A 14422-nucleotide genomic window follows, 5' to 3' on the forward strand; every position below is an offset into this window, starting at 1 on the left:
GTGTTGGAAAAAAAAAAAAATCCTCCTCTTCCAGTCCAGACTGTTTATCCAGTAAGAGCTATAAAGAGCTTAATAAAAGAAAGAGGTCTGTTTTCCAGCTCACCGCCAACAGCTTTGTGTGTGTGTGTGTGTGTGTGTGTGGGGGGGGGGGGGGGTGTTTCCAGTCACATCAGTCATCGTGCTAAGAAAAGACCAAACACCTGCTGCAGTGGATTTACCAGGACAGAGGCAAGAGGTCAAATTTAAATCATCATATAAGAAGTAAAAACAACATTATATTGCATATTATAGGAAATTCAATTCAAATACAATTCGGAGATACGCAGCGAAGAGTTTCTTTCTTTAGGAAAAGTCTAGTATGTTTGTCCGCAATTTAGAGCACTAGAACAAGAGAACAGGACAAAGATAAAAAAGAGAGAACAGTGATTGAATCAGAGATGAGAGAAACATGTTGATCCAATGTTCAGCTGCTGCCACCTACTGGTGACTGATGGAACTGACAAAATCAGCCTAAAAGTCCTGGGAAAAATCTCAACAAAGACATTTGCAAATACAAATTCATGTATTTCATTTTTCCTGAATAACTCGTTAATGAATCGAAGCGCATTTTGTGAAACAGGGTTTTTGTTTGTTTGTTTTTGGCGGGAAAATTAGCTCCATAGACTTCCTGTTTTTCGTCGCCTTGAAGAAGACAAGTTAAATAAAAAAAAAGTCGTTAAGCACAGAAAAGGCCGTTTTTCTCCACATGAACATTTAATAGTTATTATCATCGTCCAGCTCGGTGGACGTCGTCCCAACAACATGATGGCACACGTCGATCAATTCAAGTAGAGGAGGAGGTTAAAAAAAAAAAAAAAAGAAAGGTGTTTCATCACCGCAGTGCACAGTCAGCAAAACTTAATTTTCTCATACAGTCAGAATTTAAGGAATTACACTTCATTAAACATGGAGGTCCCTCTAAGGTTCAACCGGGTCGACTGCTGACGAGGCAGAATCAAGACACCAAAGTTAAAAACTCACTTTGGCACCGGATGAGCTGACTATCGGGTTTTTTAATTAAATAACCAATAAATGAAGTTCCATCCGGTGTTCGATCAGTCGGACGGTCTCAGGTGTTGATTTGGACCCCGAACAATTGATTTAGTTCGATGTAGAAGCAAAAACAGTGAAAAAACACGCGTCTGGTCCGCAATTGATCCCACCATGGGACATATCAAGAATTAAACTAAATATTTCTTTGATTGTTGGTCAGCAGCGATATATTAGTTTCATTGGAGGAGATATGAACAACTCGGTGTCATAATTAAAGCCTTAAAGTGGCAATATTTTATATTCTTTTATTACAATAATGTACCTACAGTGAGTTTCCCCTCAAGAGCTGCCTGGTGGAGAACAAAACTAGAGCTAAAAGAGAGGAAATATTGGCGAGAAGGATTAAAAATAATTGATTATGTTGACTTAACATGATTAAATTTTGCCATTTTATCCAACAGCTTCAGCCCTGCTGTTACCTGATCGACGAGGAAGACTCAAGTATTTCTTGTTAAAAATATTTAGAAGTGGATGAACCCAAATCAACACCTGTAGCCGGTAAATTAGAAAAACAAATGTGTTGATAAATGTTCGGAACATTTAGATCCTGATTTAAACCGTCGTCTAACCGGCTCCTCTGAGCAGCAGGAAGACGGCGGAGACGGTGATGGCGGCGGCCGTGTAGGTAAACGCAGCGTTGTAGATGGTGTTTGTCCTGATTCCGTCTCCCAGCGTCCTCTGGGTTTCCTCCAGACGCCTCACCGCCGCCCCCGACTCCCACCGGTCTCCTGTGTCCGGGCTCTCGGCCCGCGGTTCCACCTGCGGTTGCGGCCCGGCGTCCAGCAGCCTCCTCACCGTTACCAACTCGCCCTCCACCCTCCCGAGTCCTTCCTCCAGCTGGCCCAGCAGCGGCGGCAGCGACTCCAGGAGGGACTCGGCCCTCCGGCTGCCGGCGTGGAGGTCCTTCAAGGCCGAAAGAGACACGGCGGGCGGGTCCGGAGCCGGCGCCGGGCCTCGTTCGTCCTGAGGAGCGCCGGCGCCGCTCAGAGCGACCCGGAGGCTATCGATGAGCGCTCGCAGCTCGTCCTGCTGGGAGCGGTGGTTCCCCGCCTGGACTATCAGGGCCTCCTGAAGACTCTCCGGACCTTTCTGGGCCTCCAGCAGCAAAGACTTCAGCTCCTGCAGACGAGAGACGAGGAGAAAAGTTCAAACCAAGACGATCGCCGCGCTGCTGCAGAAACACAAAACACCTTTTCAGTTTGAAGACGTGTGATTTGTAGTAAATCCTAAAGTGAGGACGGCTAACATGCTGAAGTTTAACACTCGTGCTAAAAAGAGCACAAAAAAAAACAAAAATCCTGCCGAGGTTGATGGATGTGCCTTGTTTTGTATGAAGTATTCGACAACAACCGGCAACACTTTAATTTTCATTATCTTAAAAAAAGAACAAAAAAATAAATGATGTATGTAATACACCCGCCAGTCCACTAGAGGACAGCGAGTGGTGGATCTGACCGATCTGATTGGAAACCATGACGATACTACGTCCCGCCCACCGATAGCTGTAACCTGACTGCACCACAGGCCTGTCAATCAAACAGACACGCCCCCAAAAACAGGTCTTCTTGAATCTTCTTTTCTAATGAATGAGGGATTATTTTCAGATGGACCTCCAGAAAACTAATAAGAAGGAGTGACTTTAGCTAACAACACCGAGATAACTGATGGACACATTTTATTTACTTTGGATTTGATGAGAGAAGTTGAATGGGAGTCTATGGAGCCGGAGGCTTTTTGGAGCCGACCTCTAGTGGCACTCGCTGGTATTGCAGCTGAAGACACTTCTGGATCAGAACCATTTTACAGACCTGAAGCTACAAACTCTTTTATAGTCAATCTGCCGTGTCTCCGCCTCCTTGACTCACCTGCAGGCGGACGCGGTTGATGTATGTCGACCCCATGACCCCGATCAGGGCTCCAAGCACCGATCCGATGACGGACCAGTTCTTGGTGCGCTCCGCTCTCGTCCTCTCCTTCTCGTGGCTCCCCCGGACGGCGGCCGAAAACAAAGCGAACTTCTCCCGCTCCGAACCCTCCGCGTTCTCGTACGCCGTGCGGAGACGACGCTCCTCCTTGAAGACGGCGTGAAGGACGGGCGGTTTATTGGGAAATTAAAAGTCAATCTACTGATCTGATATTATACTGAAAAAAAAAAAAAAACATCTCTGTAACTAAACTTATAGGAATACTTCCGATTATATAATAAATAAATCCACTTCTTTCTCAGACCCTCAAAACTATCAACGAAAAACCAACAGTTCCAGTTCAGTTTTTTCTATTTGAATCTCCGTTTGGCTCCGCCCACCTGCAGCAGTTTGTGCTCCATCGTGGCCAGCTCCAGGTAGTGCGCCTCCTCCCTGGAGACTCGATCCAGCCGGTCCCGGACCTCCTTCAGCCGGACCTCCAGGGCCGCCAGGCCGACGTGGGCTTCGCGCACAATCCCTCTGGCCACCATGAACGCCGCCTCCGCCTGGAAGAAGAAAACACACAAACCATCTGTGGTTCAAAAAAAAAAAGAAGAGTAATCTAAAGACGAAGTCTAATGAAGCTCGAGCTCGTCGTCCGCTGACCTCGGTGACGTTCGTCTGAGCCTCGCGGACTTCGTTCAGCCCCACGAACTCCTCGTACTTCTCCCACCAGTAGCCGACCGTGGCGCTGGCCGTCTGAGCCGACCTCTGACCCCACTGCCGCCCTACCTCGCCCGCAAGCTGAAGGAGGAGAGAGAAAGATTTATGGATAACCGTTTATTAAAAAAAAAAAAAAAAACTCCAGTCAACATCTGGAACGTTATAATAAGCAGCTTGTGTACCTGCACGGCAGCCAGGACTCGCTCCTTCACCAGCTCAGGTGCGCGCTTCCTGTCGGGACCGGAGGGGGCGGCGGCGGGCGGGGGGGCGGCGGCGGGCGGGGGGGCGGCCTGGCGCTGAGCGGTGTAGGTTCGGACCGGAGGGCGGGACAGACGGCACCACAGGAAGACCTGAGGTCCTCGGTACCTGACGGAGGGAAGACGTTTGTTCATCATCACAATCAGCTGAGATCTCTGCTGTGGAGGAAATCATATTTAGACTATAATAATAATAATAATAATAATAATAATAATAATAATAATAATAATGTAAACAGACTTTTCCCTTCCTTGTCTGAAAAAAAAAAAGTGTCATTCAATACAATTTTGAGGACAATTAACTGATATAATTTGCTTCGTTCACTTAAAACCGACTTTTAACAGATTTCCATAAAAGTCTAAAAAATAAAAACGTTTTATCGTTTTCCGGAGACGCGTCTTAAAAATGCTTTTATTTAATGGGATGATGCGCAAGTTAATTGATAAATAATAAAGTGTGAGTCTCAATGAAGCGATGATGAAGCGGCGGTCGAATGTTTGGTTTCAGATGATTGAACCGACAAAATGTGAACTACAATCAATTCATCACAAATATGAGTTTTGTATGTTTTGCTCTGCGCCCTCCTTCACGTCCTCCAGAAGCACCTCATGGTGACGGGCAGCAGTCAGACGTCACAGCTGGAAACAGGCACCTAAAAAACAAACACAGGACAAGACGTGAAACGAGATAAACTGGATGTTTGAGGCTTCAACAGGAGGCAGATCCAACTTCTCCCTGACACAACCTGAGTGATAAAACTGGTTTAAAGCTCAGTTTGGACTGTTTCATTCATTCGTTAAGGCTCAAAATACTTTATAAAAACAGATGCAACTGTTTGCAATCTTACTCTGGGTTCAATTTTATATTTAAAAGAGGAAACTGAAATAAAACATCCTCCACCCAGCTGATACCAAAAACATCACGATTATTCAACAACACAAGTCAGCTGTTATTATCGTAAACAAGCTGCCCTTTAAAACACTGAGTAATACATTAAATTAGTAACTGGACACACGAGGAGGAAGATTCAGCACAATTATTGTTCCTCCAAGGTTAGCTGCCTCGTTAGCATTTAGCTCCACGTTGCTAACAGTAAATGAGCTTCACATGTGAACAAACCTCTTTAAAAGGAAAGTTTCACTCACACGTGAAGTTATCCACAAAAACACATGTATGTACCTGCTTCCCGTAATGTTGTCAGAGTGTACATGTCCCGCGGATGAAGTTTCTAGTTGCTCAAGTTGAAACAGACTAACATCTGGGTGAGTTTTTTTTTTCCGTTCAGGCACCGTAACGGCCACTCTACTTCCGGTTCAGAGTCCAGCGGGGTCCTAGCAGCGCGGATTATAAGGCGAGGGGACGAACCGGCTGAGATTACAACAAACCTTCACGTTCATTGTTCTGCTCTTTACAACCTTCTCACCCGTTTTTGTAACACGATGTCTGGCAGAGAAGGTGAGAGCTCGTTTATTTATCTGAGAGTCGACTTTTTTAAAAAAAAAAAAACCTCGTCGCTGCAGAAGATGAGATTTTTTTTCACAACGTCGCAGTTTAGCTTCTTCTGCTGCTAAAGAGAGCGTTGACGTGTTTCACCAAACTACGACTGAAATCCGCCGCGTTTCCGCTTTTTGTTCCTATAAATGTGTAAATACGTAAGATAGACTGTGTTTTTAGATCTCGGACGAATCGCTGCGGTCGTCTGAGATGTTCGGCCTGTGATTCATCGTCCTTCACTGCACATCATTGGGACACATTTACATTTATTCATGCTTTTTCCACGTGAGATTATTGTTTTGGTTGCAAATGAAATTGTCAGATTTATCTTTTTTAAGACTGAATTGTAATATTTACTCGTTTCTTCTTCCTTTAGGAGGCAAAAAGAAACCGCTGAAGGCTCCCAAGAAACAGGGCAAAGACATGGATGACGTAAGTATCCCGTTTCTCAGACGGTTGTTTTGTTTTTTTTCTTTTATGATGATTATTAACGTAATAAAATAACGTCAAATGGATCCCCGGAGTCTGATGTTGATGTCTTCTCGGTCTCTTTTGGCTCTAATTTGTACTATTATAGGGGTTAAACGTGCAGAAATACTCGGTAGATTAATCAAATTAATCATTTGCAGCTTAAAGTAAAGAGAAAAACACAAAGATATGACTTCACGATGATGGAAAGAGTTTATTCAATAGCGTTGTAATCTGACTTGTTTGTGCGTCTTGCAGGATGAAGTGGCCTTCAAGCAGAAGCAGAAGGAAGATCAGAAGGCCATGGAGGCGCTGAAGGCCAAAGCGTCAGGAAAAGGACCTCTATGTAAGATCCAGATAAACGGCTGTGATGCTTTTAAAAAGGAAAATGGGTCAAAAAAAATTCCCACTTTATAATTAGAAGCTTGCAGGTTAAAAAAAAACAACCACAGACTTTATGTAAAAGTGGTCAGAGCTTCCAGCTCTGAAAAATGAGGCTGATGATGAAGTGTCTTTAAGCTGCAATACCACCGAGTGCCACTAGAGGTCTGGGTGGGCGTGTCTGTTTGATTGACAGGCCAGTGGTGCAGTCAGGTTACAGGTTGCTATTGAGTCAGATCCCCCGCTGCTCAAACTATAAAATTGTGCAGCCACAATTGTAATCGCAAATTAATTGGTTGTATCAGAGGTTTCTAATGATTTCTTTCCTGTCTTTTTTTTTTTTTCCTCCAGGTGGCGCCGGCATCAAGAAATCGGGCAAGAAATAAAAGCTGAATGTGATGATATTTGTTTGCTCCCAGCCTCTTTTCTTCAGTTCTGCATACGGAAAGATTCCAGTTTGTTTTTTTTGTGCGTTTTAAACATTAACCCCGTTAAAAATTCAAAAGTTGAGCTCCAGCTCGGAAAAACGTAGATGAAAAATGGATTTCATGAATTTGAGGATTTCAAGAGCACAGAAAGCTGTTGTTTTTTTTAATTAGAGGGTTCTTACTGGATATTTCACTTATTGGCTTAAAATCTTCAAATCCAGAACAGAAATGAAGATTTGCAGCTTTAGAGATGGACTGCGTGAAAAAAATAATATAAATAAACCTTCACTGTGTTTTATTTTGTGAAACTTTACCAGAAACACAAATCAGTCCCGAGTTCTGGTTTCCTCTGCTTTTTGTTGTAATGTAAAGGCGGAGATATCAATAAAGTTTTCTTTTTTGTAATCACTGCTTCTTATTTTATTATTTTAATAAGTTCTTCATTTAGAGAAACACAATTTTGTAAATGTGTTGTTTATAAACAATATATTTAAACATAATTTAAACTAACGTAGTCTTTGTATTATCATGTGACTCAATTAAATAACATTTTTCCAACCTTTGCAGACAAAGACTTAAATATTTTTGTTGTAATTTGTTTTAAAAAAAAAAAAATTAGAAAATAGTATTTCTGCAGCAGCAACAGTAATGTTTACAAGTTTACAACTAGTCAGTAATAATAATTTTTAAAAAATCCATATAATAAACAATAGTCATGACTTTAAGACTGAAGTTTAGTCTGAGGTTTTACTTTCTAATGAGCTGATGTGTCCAAACTTAATACAACTTAGAAAAACTGTAAACAACACCCCCACACACCCCCACCATCTCCCATTGACAATTATTATATAAATGATAAATCTATAAACTAAGGTGACCCCATCAGATTCATTGATAATGCTGCTGCAGCCACTGCTGATCGGTTCCCTGCAGAAACTCGTGTGAAGCTGGTAAATATAGCAACAGGTGTCAGGCATGTAAGTGGAGAGCTCTGGTTTCCTCCTCTTCCTCCTCCTCCTCCTCCTGCTGAACCACAGCAACAACAACTCTGAATCTGCCGGGCAGCAACACAACGACCCGACCCACAAAAAAAAACTACAAGGTAAAAGAACCAGAAGCTGAAATCATCTTTCTGCTTTTAGAAAGTTTGTTTTTGCTGCCAACATGTTTGTTAAAAGTGTCTGGTTTAATAAAAGGTGAAAAGGACTGACTGCCGGTCTGGTTCGGCCGTGGAGCTGCATGTCTCTGCTCTGTGACTGTCGGCCCCACCGACAGCTCATGTTTTGGATCTCTATGCTGTCCTTTTCTCTCTCCGCTCACCTCTGGGCGTTTTTCTCCCTGAAAGAGGAAAGTTAAATTTCTCTATATAATGTTATAAGTTCTGCTGTAAAGGACTTTCATGTGTTTAAGTGCCATGAAATAACCTTTGTTGTGATTTGGGCGCAACGTAAATAAAAGTGAATTGACTCGGTGAACTCGGGGCCTCACAGTTCCCGTGGACGTCATGGAGTTCGATCGATTGGGTCCGGAGGAGGATGAGGAGGATGAAGACGACGTGGCGACTCAGTACATGATCGAACAGAGTCTGCTGGAGAGCAACAAGCGGAGGGAAGTCCACCGGGAGTCGGCGGCGCCAGACGGCAGGACGTCGGTCCAGCAGGGGTTCGGTTTGTCCCGGTTTTAAAAAGACAAACGTGCTGGAAGTTTTTCCTTCCTCCATCTCTGTGCTACATATTTTATCACGTCAGAGTTGTTTACAGTTTGGACACATCAGCTCATTTTATTTTATTTGACTATTTTCGACCATTTTTGTACAGTGTAGAACAAAAGTGAAGACATTAAATCTGAAATAAAACATATTGTAAAAAAAAAATTTAAAATGAGGGAGGAATTTCCTGTTTGGTTTTTGCGTTTTATTCATAGTTTTTCTTTTATTGCAGCTCCGACTCCACAGACACGATCTTCACGGCAATAAGACAAGGTGAGACCAGGTGAACGCTGCCGCGGCGATTCATTTTATTATCGAGCTCCACATTATTTCTTTTAATGTTGACAACAAAAAAAAACCTGCTGAAATGAAAAACTTGACTCTTTGTCATTGTCGTGTAGTTTATGGTCGCGGGAGCTAGTGGATACAACGTGAAGTCGTGCACACCGTACGCTCGGCAGTAAAGTTGCGGGAGAAAAAACGCTGTTGCAAGGCAACGGCAGCGTGGACGGCGTCTAGAAGCCACAGAGGCAAAACAATTTAGCAAGCTAACATGGGGGCTAAACGTAACTTGTCTCACGTACGCGGTAAACAACAACATTTGAACGCAGCATTTGTCCGTCCGTCCGTCCAGGTAGCGAGAAGCTACTGAAGGATCTGTGCGTCGCACGTAAAGACGAGTTCCTGCAGACGGACGGCCGAGGTTGGACGCCTCTTCACGAAGCCGCAGCTCAGAGCAACCAAACCCTCCTGGAGCTCACGCACAAAGGTTCGTATCGGCTTCACCGCTTCTGTGATGAACCGCTTCGTGAAATCTAACGTCTGTTCTCCAGCTTCAGGATCGGACTCAGCGGAGCGTCGGACTCTCCGAGGTCAGACGCCGCTGTTCCTGGCGGTGGAACGAGGCTTGATGGAAAACGTCTCCTTCCTCCTGGATTGTGGAGCCCAGCCGGACAGCCAGGACCAGGACCGGGACGCCCCGCTGTTCGTAGGTACGTAGGACGGCCGACCGGCCATTTCACCGCCTTGGAGGTCAAACAGTGTGCGATGCAAAGTTTAAAATTTAAAGGCAAGTTTTTGAATGAATGAATGTGAAAGGAAAATGTTGATCTTCCCAACAGCCTCATCTTTTCCCTCTTGTGACTTTGCATTTCCTGCGTTACGTTGCCCGCCTGTTAGCTCGCTAAACTGTTAGCCTCTGTGGCTTCTAGACGCCGTCCATGCTGCCGTTGCCGTGGTGTTTTTCTTACGACTCACCCGCCCAACCTCATCTCTCCACAGCGATCCGGGCCAACCGCACCGACCTGGTGAAGCTGTTGCTCCAGCACGGCTCCAGGGTGAACCAGGAGGGCTGCCACGGCCGCCGGCCCCTCCACGAGGCCTCGCGGCTGGGCCAAGCCGAGCTGGTGAACCTGCTGCTGGGGGCCGGCGGGCGGCCGGACCCCCGCAGCAACTACGGCCTCACGCCGCTGGCGCTGGCCGCTCAGGGAGGTCACCTGGAGGTGGTGGAGACGTTACTGCAGAGAGGTGAGCGAGGACAGAACAAATGAAACCGCAGACGGCAGATCGGAGGCTGGACAGTTAATCGTAGACGCGATAATAAGTTCAAACTATAAAGACAAAAGTCAAGCAAACACCAAATTACAATACAATTATTTTTCAGGCTTCAGTCTGATAAAAAAAAGTTACAAATTAAATCTCATCTTGTTTCCATTATTCTGTATTAAAGATAAAAAATAGTGTTCCTCCAGATTTTCTGTGTCTGTTAATTTATAAAGTTTTTATACAGAATACTGAAAACTACATTTTAATAAAACTTTATATATCTTTATACCTGTTCTAAAAATAAAAAGGAACTTTCTCTGAATACTACAATTACCTACATATGCTTTAAACAAAAACCTCTCAATCTACAACATTCATGTTTCTTACAAGTTAAAGATTTCATATAAACAACAAAAATATACTTATTCACAAGGTGCTAAAACATATGAAACACTTTTCCTGTAACCGACAGCAGTGTGGGAGTCCATATAATTACCGTGCAAAAGTAAAATAACCTGCAAGACAATGCTCAGGGACAAACAGCCCGCGGCAGCGAGCTTTACCTGCTGAAGGCTCGAGACCATCGAGGATGTTTAAGCTATATTATTTCACTTTCACGCTCAAAATAACGTCGCAAACCTTTTACAGAATTAATTGGGAAAAAAAAGTATATGTGACCAATTTAGCATGTTAGCATGTTGTTTGTCCCGCAGGAGCGGACGTCATGTCTCAGGCGCACGACGAAGCGTCCGTCTTGTACGAAGCGTGTTCGTCCGGCGACCCGGCCGTCGTCCGCCTGCTGCTGGAATGCGGCGCCGACGCCAACATGGAAACACACACGGGACACCTGCCGATCCACCGCGCCGCTCACCAGGGACACCTGCAGTACGTCACATTCTTCGTGAAAGCGTTGGGTCCCATAATTTGATTTGATTGGAATTTTATCACACTTTGTACAAACTTTCACTCGGTACCGGTGATGAAACGATTCGATTGTGGGGGTCAAAGGTCACAGCGTCATGTCCTCCCATTTTTCGTTTAAAGTGTTATATCTCGGGAACGCCTTAAAGTAACTTCTTCAACTTTGGCACAAACAGTCGAGTGGACTCAAGAACGAAAGCGATTCGGTTTTGGTTGTCAAAGATCAAAGGTCACCGTGGCTGAACGCCCATCCCATTCTTGTGAATGCGATATCTCAGGAATGCCTTTCGGGGGGATTTTCCTCAAATTTGGCACAAATGTTCAATTGGACTCAAAGATGATGTGAATTGATTTTGGTGTCCAAAGGTCAAAGGTCAAGGCCACTGTTATCTCACATCTGTCCCATTTTTGTGAACGCAATATCTCAATAATGCCTCGATGCAATTTCTTCAAACTTGGTGCAAACGTTCACTTGGACTCAAAGATGAAGCGATTTAGATTTTGGTGTCCGAAAACGGACGACTTAACCAGCGGTCACCTCGGAAGTGAGCGCTGGTGAAGTCGTCTCTTCCGAGGTGAGGAAAGCATTCGGATGTGAAAAGTTGACACCAGGATCTGTTTGTCAGAGCTCTGAAACTGCTGCTTCCCGTCACCTCTATGGAGGATGTGAAGGACAGCGGGATGAGTCCTCTCCACTCGGCGGCTGAAGGAGGACACACACACTGCATCAAGGTGTGTTAATACAACAAAGACTATTCAGTTGAATCTGCAGCAGTATGTCGAACACCTTCATCTCCATGTTCTGCCTCTCCCCGACTCCCATCAGGCCTTGTTGGATGCAGGTTACGACCCCAACTACATGCTCCATCCCTGGGTTCGCCGTAGCTTTGACGACGAGAGGAAGTCGGCCCTCTTCTTCACCATCACCAATAACGACGTGCCATCGGCAAAACTGCTGCTGGAGGCCGGCGCCATGGTCAACCAAGACCCGGTCAAATGTCTGCAGGTACCATTTAAAATCTAAATTTCCTTTTAAAAGGAGGATGGAAAAGGGAAACAACTTTCTACTACACATGATATCAAACCTAAATGTGATTTTGTTGGTCCAACATTTAATAAATTGGTTATTAGTAAACTTTACATACCAATGTTTAAAAAAGAACAATCCTCAAACATCCAACAGGTTGGGTAACTTTCTTTCGAAGTGCGGATCTAGTTAGCTTAGCTTAGCACAAAGACTGGAAACAAAGGGGAACTGTTAGCCTAAAAGGTTGCCAGGTTGCCTATTCAACAACATTTCCACCAATGACAGCAGTGATTCCGATTCAGTGACTGTGTTTTTTTTAAGGTTGCACTGCGTCTGGGCAACTATGAGTTGATCAACCTGTTGCTCCGGTTTGGAGCGAACGTCAACTATTACTGCAAAGTAAACACGACTCACTTCCCCTCAGCGCTGCAGTACGCTCTCAAGGACGAGGTAAACCGATGTTCGCCGGCGTCAGATCACTAAATAGTTCTCGCTGGAATCAGCAGCTCCAGTTTTACCGACTTTTTTTTTTTTTGCTGCCAGGTGATTCTCAGGATGCTGTGTAGCTATGGTTACGACGTGGAGCGCTGCTTTGACTGTTGCTACGGCAACAGGCCCCATATCCCAGAAGACTATGAGGGATGGACCAACTCCGTGATCAAGGACACGATGGTAAAAAAACCAACAACAACGGGGTGAACACTGGTTGGGTAAAAGGGTTAGTGACCTTTGACCTTTGATGACCAAATTTTGCTCAGTTCATCATCGAGTCCAAGAGGACGTTTGTGCCAAATTTCAAGAGGCTCCCTCAAGGCGTGCTTGAGATATTGCAATCACAACAATGGGACTATCGGGCGCCAAATCTGAATAAGGTGCTTTTTAGACGTTCCCGACATATCGTATTAATGAGCACGGGTCAATATGAGGTGACCGGGACCTTGACCTTTGACCCCACCCCCCTCCAAACTATAACCTACACATTCTTAAGTTGAAGTGAATGTTTGTGCCAAATTTGAAGAAATCGTGATTATTACGAAGCTCCCAAATATTTCCAACATTATCACCGATAAAACAAACAAGCATCATGAAGCTCTTTACGTAAAGAGCTTCTAGAAATGCACCGATTCGGTTTCCTATAAACACGTAAAGCTGCTTTCCTTTCGTTGTGTGTCAGTTCTGCGAGGTCGTCACCGTCCGCTGGCTGAAGCACCTGTCGGGTCACGTGGTTCGCATCCTGCTGGACTACGTGGATCATGTGACGCTGTGCTCCAAACTGAAGGCGGCCGTGATGGAGCAGCAGCAGTGGCCGGACATCTGCAGGCTGCAAGGTTGACTGGGAATAAAATAAAACAAAAATGAAAAAGGTTTATCCCCCAGAGGGAGGATATAAAAACATAAATCATAAACTCCTCCTCCTTTTCACTCTCCAGAAAACGCCCGCTGCCTGCAGCATCTGTGCCGCCTGCAGATCCGTCGGAGTCTCGGCCGCCTTCGTCTCCGGTCGCCCGTCTTCATGAGCTTCCTGCCACTGCCGCAGCGTCTGAAGGACTTCGTCCTGTACCGGGAGGACGACCGGGAGGACGACCGGCGGGGTGGCGCGCCGGGCTGACGGCGGAGTTATGAATGAAGTTCTGCCCGAGCGATGCGCTGACGCTCAGTTATTCTTTTTCTCTAACTGAGGAGTTAAATTAACAGTCTTATTGAAATTAAAAAACATTTTAAGCGCTTGAAGATCCGATCGCCTCTAAAGCCGTCTGACATGCAACGTTTTCAACTCGCAGCCTAGTTTTAATCCGTCAAAGGTTTACTGCATCGTGTAACTATACGAACTCAACACTGCCTGTGTCCCTTTCAAATTAAAAGCCCTCAGTGGGCAGAAAACCCTTCATTTCTCAACAAGGCTTTTATTGTGAAATATACACAGGAAACCGGTTGTGACTGAAATCGATGAAAGTCAAACTAACAGGATTATATCGTGTACTTAAATCATTTATTGTGATGTAAATATATATCATTGGATAAACACCTCGACACTCCTGAATAATTCAAGTGACTCTGGTTTCGTATGAATTTGTTATCAGTTAATTATGGCTAGTATTTTTCTAATTAAAATAGTTTGTTTTTCTTGCTCTGGCGAGTCAAATAAAAAAATAAAAAAATGCTGTTTTATCTAAGCAGTGTTAACTCTGTTCTGTCAGTTTTCTTGTTTATATGTGTAAGTCCACTATGATAAAGTTTCATGTATGCACACACATTTTAGTTTCACTGACACGCCTTAAAGTCGTATTTACAGTCGCTGCCCGTGAGCTCACCTCGGCAGCGCAGGTAGAAATCAGCTTCGTCCATCGGTTCATTTTCCTCTCAGAAACATTTCAGTAAAGTCCAGTTTCCGTTAAACAAGATGCACGAAACACGTCCACCAAGGTAAAGAAACTGGGTGCGTTCGAATAGTCCAAAAAAATGACCTCCCGAG

The 14422-nt window shown here is 44.6% G+C and overlaps 3 protein-coding genes across 6 annotated transcripts; 2 read left to right on the forward strand and 1 right to left on the reverse strand.

The window, feature by feature from the left end:
- Window positions 1–730: 730 nt before the first annotated feature.
- ccdc51 (coiled-coil domain containing 51) lies at window positions 731–5267 on the reverse strand. 2 transcript variants are annotated; one of them, XM_069169656.1, is made up of 7 exons: window positions 5157–5267; window positions 4583–4629; window positions 3902–4085; window positions 3663–3800; window positions 3398–3562; window positions 2958–3164; window positions 731–2211 (listed from the first exon to the last, which is right to left on the reverse strand). In XM_069169656.1, the coding sequence occupies exons 2-7, from the start codon at window positions 4585–4587 to the stop codon at window positions 1657–1659; spliced, it is 1254 nt and encodes a 417-aa protein (XP_069025757.1). In that variant the 5' UTR covers window positions 4588–4629; window positions 5157–5267; the 3' UTR covers window positions 731–1656. The 2 variants fall into 2 exon arrangements, with proteins under 2 accessions (XP_069025757.1, XP_069025756.1); XM_069169655.1 differs by having other exon boundaries at window positions 3902–4629.
- A 36-nt stretch (window positions 5268–5303) lies between these two features.
- On the forward strand, window positions 5304–7153 carry tma7 (translation machinery associated 7 homolog). The gene is made up of 4 exons (XM_069169657.1): window positions 5304–5432; window positions 5848–5903; window positions 6198–6285; window positions 6672–7153. Exons 1-4 carry the CDS (start codon window positions 5417–5419, stop codon window positions 6704–6706), a joined length of 195 nt encoding a protein of 64 aa, XP_069025758.1. The 5' UTR covers window positions 5304–5416; the 3' UTR covers window positions 6707–7153.
- Window positions 7154–7785: 632 nt separating this feature from the next.
- On the forward strand, window positions 7786–14181 carry asb14a (ankyrin repeat and SOCS box containing 14a). Of its 3 annotated transcripts, none has more exons than XM_069169653.1 (13): window positions 7786–7850; window positions 8239–8410; window positions 8689–8729; window positions 9091–9225; window positions 9296–9448; window positions 9738–9983; window positions 10715–10886; window positions 11549–11654; window positions 11749–11928; window positions 12271–12399; window positions 12493–12621; window positions 13124–13277; window positions 13380–14181. In XM_069169653.1, the coding sequence occupies exons 2-13, from the start codon at window positions 8253–8255 to the stop codon at window positions 13556–13558; spliced, it is 1782 nt and encodes a 593-aa protein (XP_069025754.1). In that variant the 5' UTR covers window positions 7786–7850; window positions 8239–8252; the 3' UTR covers window positions 13559–14181. The 3 variants fall into 3 exon arrangements, with proteins under 3 accessions (XP_069025754.1, XP_069025752.1, XP_069025755.1); XM_069169651.1 differs by having other exon boundaries at window positions 9290–9448; window positions 13380–14180; XM_069169654.1 differs by lacking the exons at window positions 9091–9225; window positions 9296–9448 and having other exon boundaries at window positions 13380–14180.
- The last annotated feature ends 241 nt before the right edge of the window (window positions 14182–14422 follow it).

Source organism: Embiotoca jacksoni, unplaced genomic scaffold, assembly GCF_022577435.1.
Source record: "Embiotoca jacksoni isolate LCO1_2020_lvr unplaced genomic scaffold, fEmbJac1.0.p SCAF_46, whole genome shotgun sequence".
Classification (NCBI taxonomy): Eukaryota; Metazoa; Chordata; class Actinopteri; family Embiotocidae; genus Embiotoca; species Embiotoca jacksoni.